This window comes from Engystomops pustulosus, chromosome 7 (assembly GCF_040894005.1).
Source record: "Engystomops pustulosus chromosome 7, aEngPut4.maternal, whole genome shotgun sequence".
NCBI classification, from domain to species: domain Eukaryota; kingdom Metazoa; phylum Chordata; class Amphibia; order Anura; family Leptodactylidae; genus Engystomops; species Engystomops pustulosus.
Genome location: NC_092417.1, coordinates 14,414,442 through 14,421,743, shown reverse-complemented (window position 1 = coordinate 14,421,743; position 7,302 = coordinate 14,414,442). Strand labels below are relative to the sequence as shown.

The following is a 7,302-nucleotide window of genomic DNA, read 5'->3' as shown; positions in this document are numbered from 1 at the left end:
TTGTACTAAATGAAGGATAATGAAACAAATGACAAAACCAGTCAATGTACGACTGCACATGGTCCATTGACCCTTCCTTCAAAAAGAGGGCACCAAGGCTCTTGGAACCAAGTTATATGGCTCTGAATCAACGAAACTTAGAATGAAACAACGGAATTGTCATGAAAAATGTATGACTTTTAATAGTTCAAGCAAAGTAAATAAAACAAAGAAAAATTAAATACCTAAAAAACATTATAATACATGTTCAAGTTCTAATGAGGAGCGAGATAGATCAGGAGAGTCCCCTTAAGGAAAAATCAAATACATTTTGCTAAATTTCAAGGACTCGTCAGGTCTCCATGTTGGCCATGACACACTAGAGGTCCTATATCTGTGACGCGGTGCCGCGCGCCAAAGTCCATTCAGATTTGCAGATCCGCAGGAGTTGTACCACCAGCCGCCTTGGAATATCTCGCTGCAACTGTCCTTCATTATGTCCCCAACCTGACAGTTCGGGTAACAACTGTCATGGACGGCATCCGAGGTACTGAAAGGGCTGCTGTACTCATTGCTTCCGGGAACTTCTGCATCTCCAAGGAAGGCGTCTCCTACAATGAAAACATACAATAAAATTCATACATGCTCTGTATTACATCTTAGATTTTGACATTTCTGAAATATCTTTGTCTCTTCACTCACCTGCTGTCCCCGAATAATCTCCTGGCAGCAAATTATAGAAGCTCTTCTCATTCCCTATGCTAAAGGGGTTGTATTCTGCATAAGCTTCTTGGTCATTAAAGTCCCCGAGGCGGATGTGTAGTTTGGCGGGTCTACCGGTCTGGTGGGTCAGGTCATAGATGTATCGGAGTCCAAGCCAATGTTCACCTTTAAAAATAGAGTTAATTATATAAAGTTACATTAAAAATCACAACAATAGATTAGCTCATCTAAATAAATGATGATATTTTATCTATCAAGAGGCATGACGGGACAAGACGTTGCTCACTTTACAAGGTTCTGCTCCTCCATAACAGTGCTACGAGTCCACTGTTTTGGAGATGCAAAAGATCTATTTTCTGGTTATTTGGAAATTTTTGGTAAAGATATTACTATATAAAATTTGTAGATGACATTCCATTCTGATTTCATATTTCTGACCTGTAACATTGGTTTCGGCCATTATTTAAGAACAAGATCAACTTAAAAGGGGTCGTCTCATGGAGACAACTACTCTCTCTATGGTTTATTAGAATATCAAAGCCCCAGCTCAGATCCCCACTCTGTGCACCAGAAACATTTTCTGCTTTGTATGAATGGGGAACATTTATTACATTAACAGACATTTATTTATGTATGGCTATTTTGTTATATAATGGGCGGGATTTATCATGGCCTGTACACCTGAAAGCAGGCAAACAAGCCGTGATTTAGTTGCAAGGTTGGGAATTGTGACTACTTCGCTCTCTTTACCAGTTGGGTGGGGAGGGAGCAGTACCGGGATGTCCAGTGAGCCGGCACTAGGAAGCACTGCTTCAGGCACTAGCTATAGCATACACCAGGCTCAGCAGTAGGCTATAGTGTTGTTCTATGCAAGGCTGGACCTAGTGTAGAACTGAGCAGGGTGCACCCAGCAGTTACAACCATGCCAACAGATATTCATCAGGAAGTCGGGGTCTTCTGAGAGATGTAGCGGGTACCGGGTTGGGTTTGAAGCATAAACTGGTTCATTATGACCCCCCAATATGTTTTATGAAGCAGCATAAGCAGTTATTTATTGTCTATGTATAAAACAAGCCAATCAGTGTTCACACTGGTTTCTAGAAGGTGAATATCACTTATCATGATTTTTTTATCAATGATTTTATCTTCTATACCTTGAAGTTCTCCAAATCCATTCTCATACTCTTCCCATGTTCTCATAAAGCTTAATCCGTCGGTTCCATCGTGTCTTTGTATAAGAGTCCGGCCGCCATCTTTAGACATTTCACAATAAACCTAATGCAAAAATAAAACTTACTGTTAAGTTATTGCCTAAATAAAATTGTAGAGATAGCAAGAAATTTTGTAAATTTTATCACAATTTTTGTGTCAGTCATGTGTTAAATTAATTTTCTATTAACATTACCAGATTGTAAAGGAGAACCATGTAAGGGACTATCACATTTGCCAAGGATTAAAGGGTCCAAATTTTTGTTGTTGACCAGGAAGCGACACATGACTGCACCTTCCAATGGATGTTCCCCTCACCTTACGATATACTGATCACTAGGGATACAACTACTTTGGTATCTAGTAATCACGAGGATAAGTTCCTTATGTGTCCTATTTCTTCAGGAACCATTTGGAACCCCCAGATTTCTGAACACTTAGGGGCCAAGCAATAAGACTATAAAACAATTCTTTTGTTATCATTTGGTTTGTGGAATAGTTATGGGAAGGAAAAAAAATCCTTTAAAAAATAGCAAAAATTGTTTTGCTGCCTTACCAGGAAAGAGCTGTCAGCTTGTAGGGGTTTGATTCTGTAGATTCCACTAGGGGCAGCATTATTTCTTTCCCATATATCCGAGCAGTCACTTCCTACAAAAAAAAAAAAAGTCAATTTTAAACAAAAGCTAATTTTATTATTAATTATAGGAAGGAAGACCGCAAATAAAAGAAATTGCTTGTATGATGAAAATGTATACAATTTTTCCATATACTTTCTGTATCAATTCCTCATGGTTTTCGAGGTCTCTGCTTGCCGTCATTCTATAGAAAGCTTCATTTTTTACTTCCTGCAAATACACTTCACTTCTAGGTCAGGTGAAGTCACACAGGTGCACGACTAATTATATCTCTGGTCATGTGATGTCACACAGGTGCATGACTATTTATATCCCTGGTCATGTGATGTCACACAGGTGCATGACTATTTATATCCTTGGTCATGTGATGTCACACAGGCGCATGACTAGTTATATCTCTGGTCATGTGATGTCACACAGGTGCATGACTATTTATATCCCTGGTCATGTGATGTCACACAGGTGCATGACTATTTATATCCCTGGTCATGTGATGTCACACAGGCGCATGACTAGTTATATCTCTGGTCATGTGATGTCACACAGGTGCATGACTATTTATATCCCTGGTCATGTGATGTAACACAGGTACACAACTAGTTATATCCCTGGTCACGTGATGTCACACAGGTGCCCGACTAGTTATATCCCTGGTCATGTGATGTCACACAGGTGCATGACTAGTTATATCACTGGTCATGTGATGTCACACAGGTGCCTGACTAGTTATATGTGATGTCACACAGATGCACGGCTCATCATAACATACAGCTCTGATTACTCTCTGATATTCTAACAAGTCCTGTACCTTTGACATTACATTTCTATAGAATAACAGCAGGCAGAGAGCTAGAAAACTATGAGTAAATGATATATATTAATTGTATACATTAGCATTACACAATTTATTTGCCTCAAGTGAATACCCCTATAAATATTATTTAACTAATTAGTTAAAGAGGACCTGTCACCCATAAAAATGCACTAAAATACTAAAGTAAGCAGCTCCTAGTGCTACAACAGATGCAGCAGTGTTACACTGCTAGCGTTATCGGAAACCTCAGCTAAAGCATCACTGCCGTGATGTACAAATGGAACACCGGACCAGTCAAAGCGGTCCGGCGTATTCAGGAGGGGGCGGGAGTAGGAGTTGCTGTATGAAGCTCGGCAGTCACTGCCGGCCTATGGAGTGTGCGGGGCCAACCGGGAAAGAGTCAGCGTCAGCGGTGTTACTATTGTATGCACAGCTGTGTTAGTGTCTGCTAGCGTTATCAGATGTTTCCAATATCGCTAGCAGTGTAACACTTTAATAAGTAGCTCCTAGTGCCTTTTTTTTATAGGTGACAGGTCCTCTTTAAAGGGAACCTACCACCACGAATCTACCTATAAAGGTAGATCGGGTGGTAGGTGGATGTATGGGATGTGAGGATAGCCCTTTTTAGAGCTAATCCTCACGTCCCCGCTAGCGTAGCATAAACTTTATTGCCCTAATATGTAAATTTAATTAAGCGGCTACCGGGGCGTGGAGTAGCCGGACACGAGGCTACACGGCGCAGCTACTCCACGCCCCAGTAGCTGCTTTCCCCCGCCTACCCTGTGATCTTCGGCGCGCAGCTCCTGGCAGCTGCGCGCCCTCGTCCGAGAAGCCGGAGTTCTGCGCATGCGCAGTAACTCCGGCCAAGATGCGCGATCTCGGGAACGAGGCCGGAGTTACTGCGCATGCGCAGAACTCCGGCTTCTCGGACGAGGGCGCGCAGCTGCCAGGAGCTGCTCACGGAAGATCACAGGGTAGGCTTAATTAAATTTACATATTAGGGCAATAAAGTTTATGCTACGCTAGCGGGGACGTGAGGATTAGCTCTAAAAAGGGCTATCCTCACGTCCCATACATCCACCTACCACCCGATCTACCTTTATAGGTAGATTCGTGGTGGTAGGTGCCCTTTAATTCACATCAAAGAAAAATTTAAAATATTTAAAAATAAAACACAAAATATACAAATGATCTTACCATGAATCGTTTCTGCTGGAGCCTGTAATCAAAAAGAGAATTGGAATCATTTACTCGGTTAAATAATTAGAACAAAAATATTAGTTTGAAATAAAAGTTTTAAAACAAAAACATTTAAGTTTTGTAAAATCTTCATAATTATAAATTCTCATCATTTTAGCATTTAAAAGTAAATAAGTACAAGCAATAAAGTTAATTTGAACAGCGGGGCGCTATCTCCATCTGGAGAAAACAAGGTTTAATCGCCAGAGACTACAGGGCTTTTTTACTATGAGAACTGTCAATCTGTGGAATAGCCTGCCTCAGGCGCTGGTCACAGCAGGGACAGCAGAGAGCTCAGGCGCTGGTCACAGCAGGGACAGCAGAGAGCTCAGGCGCTGGTCACAGCAGGGACAGCAGAGAGCTCAGGCGCTGGTCACAGCAGGGGCAGCAGAGAGCTCAGGCGCTGGTCACAGCAGGGACAGCAGAGAGCTCAGGCGCTGGTCACAGCAGGGACAGCAGAGAGCTCAGGCGCTGGTCACAGCAGGGACAGCAGAGAGCTCAGGCGCTGGTCACAGCAGGGACAGCAGAGAGCTCAGGCGCTGGTCACAGCAGGGACAGCAGAGAGCTCAGGCGCTGGTCACAGCAGGGACAGCAGAGAGCTCAGGCGCAGGTCACAGCAGGGACAGCAGAGAGCTTCAAGAAGGGTCTTACACCTAAATAACATGATGGTTATGTTATATAGAATTGTTTACCCCGAATCTCATCCAATCCCTTCCCTTCCTTGGTTGAACTTGATTGACAAGTGTCTTTTTTCAGCCATATAAACTATGATACTATGAATTTTCCAGGATATTTTTGTATAAATATCTATCATACTCACATGTGATGTAGTTTGCTGGAAATAAAGACTTGCCAATAATAAGCAGTTGAATAGATTTATGGCTTTCATGGTTGTATTTCTGAAATTACAAATAAAAAAAACAACTTAAAATTTCAATTTAAAAAGTAAATATAGAGTCGGTAGAGTAAATTTTTGAACACTTTGAAATGTGTTTAAATTGAGTTAAGACAACATCAGTTTGAAATGAGAAAATCCTAACAATCTGAATGAGTACTTACTGATCAGGTCTCCTTCACTTGATCTGAGAGCAATGTTCTACTCCTCACTGACTTCCTGTTTTATAGCACCTAGAAGGAGGGTGGAGCTAGAAACCTGCCAATGAGATGACAGAGACACTTTATCAGTCTATTTTGCACTATAAAGGTCCTTGCAGTTTCTCCATAAGCTTTGATATGCGAATGACTCTGATAAGGCTCTGTTTTTAGATTTTTTTTTCTCTCTTCTATGTTAGAATATGTCTTATAGAATTCTGTTGTTCTCATTTTTTGCATGTATATTATTAGAATTATACACATTATTATTAAAAGTTTTAAACATTTGTGTCAAAAATGCATCACAATTATACAGCAGATAATGTCAAAGTGAAAGAACCCTAAAAGCAAAACAGTTTTTTATAACTACCTAATGATGTGGTAGAATTGTTTCAACTTATTTTATTGGTGTAACATTTAAACATGTGCAAAAATTATTTAATATTGGGGAGCAGTATATATTGGGGAGTAGTATATATTGGGGGCATTTATTGAGTGCTGGTGTAAACTTCAGGCGGTTTACATTGGATTGTGTATTGTCCACTGGGGCTTATCTACTAAGGGTCCGTGGAATGCACTTTCGTCAGATTTTGGAAATTTTCAGGATTTGCCCCACTGTGACAGCTATTTAGGAGGGGGATTGTTTCACACGCGATTGGATTTTGGCGCAGCAGCGCCGGCTTTCATGAGACAGAAATCGGGGGGCGAGCCGTCGGATGATCCGACTGATTTGGACAGAGCGCGGGATGCACCAGGAAGAAGGTAAACTCTGTCGGACCTGAACGGGGAAGCGACACATGCAGGATATCGGGCGCACGATCTTTGTGATTCGCGGCAGAGTGCACTGTAATCGGACAATGCACTTCGGGTGAATTCCTTCGGCCGGGTAAGTCAATATTTCCCATTGTGTTTTGTCTCTGCATCCACAAAAAAAACAGAAGGTTTAACATTGCTTTGGTTTCCCAGCCACAAAAAAAAAACGACCAGCCATCAGATTTTTTGCGGACCCATGTTTTTTCAGTGAAAAAATAGACTGGTTTAAAAAAAAAAATTTTTTTCCGTGGATCAGTGAAAAAAATAACCAATGTGAAAACACCCATAGAAATCAATGGTTCAGTGAGGCTTCCGTGAAAATCTCTGATATCTCATATCCATGGATATGGAAAATAATGCCAGTGTGAATGAGCCCTTATGCTGTGACCTGCGCCAGGAACGGGCTAATGTGCAAGTTATCCCCACTGCTTACTGTCCAATTCCACTTTGGAGTTGCCGCAAGGGGGGAAAAGTCCAAAACTTGGCCAGACACAAAGATATTGCAAGTATATCAATCCCCCAGCTTTATACATCCCCCATAATTTATATTATATGAAAATTTATGAATTATATATCATATGAATATAAATACAGACGGTCCCCTACTTAAGGACACCCGACTTACAGATGACCCCCAGTTAAAGACGGACCCCTCTGTCCACTGTGACCTCAGGTGAAGCTCTCTGAATGCTTTACTATAGTCTCAGACTGCAATGATCAGCTGTAAGGTGTCTGTAATGAAGCTTTATTGATAACCCTTGGTCCCATTACAGCAAAAAAATTTTAAACTACAATTGT

At 41.3% G+C, this 7,302-nt stretch overlaps 1 protein-coding gene across 1 annotated transcript; it reads right to left on the bottom strand.

Moving 5' to 3' along the window:
* Positions 1-251: 251 nt before the first annotated feature.
* Positions 252-5,754, bottom strand: LOC140068663 (fibrinogen-like protein 1). The gene is made up of 7 exons (XM_072114047.1): positions 5,659-5,754; positions 5,420-5,498; positions 4,558-4,579; positions 2,468-2,559; positions 1,857-1,977; positions 682-867; positions 252-590 (listed from the first exon to the last, which is right to left on the bottom strand). Exons 2-7 carry the CDS (start codon positions 5,486-5,488, stop codon positions 289-291), a joined length of 792 nt encoding a protein of 263 aa, XP_071970148.1. The 5' UTR covers positions 5,489-5,498; positions 5,659-5,754; the 3' UTR covers positions 252-288.
* Between the last annotated feature and the right edge of the window lie 1,548 nt (positions 5,755-7,302).

What these genes read in the sequence shown, in the direction of transcription:
- LOC140068663 (XM_072114047.1), bottom strand. Translation starts at nt 5,488, where the DNA reads ATGAAAGCCATAAATCTATTCAACTGCTTATTATTGGCAAGTCTTTAT. An exon ending in TCCAGCAAACTACATCACAT is followed by an intron (nt 4,580 to 5,419) that starts GTGAGTATGATA and finishes TTTTGATTACAG; the next exon opens with GCTCCAGCAGAAACGATTCA. An exon ending in AGATTATTCGGGGACAGCAG is followed by an intron (nt 591 to 681) that starts GTGAGTGAAGAG and finishes TTTTCATTGTAG; the next exon opens with GAGACGCCTTCCTTGGAGAT.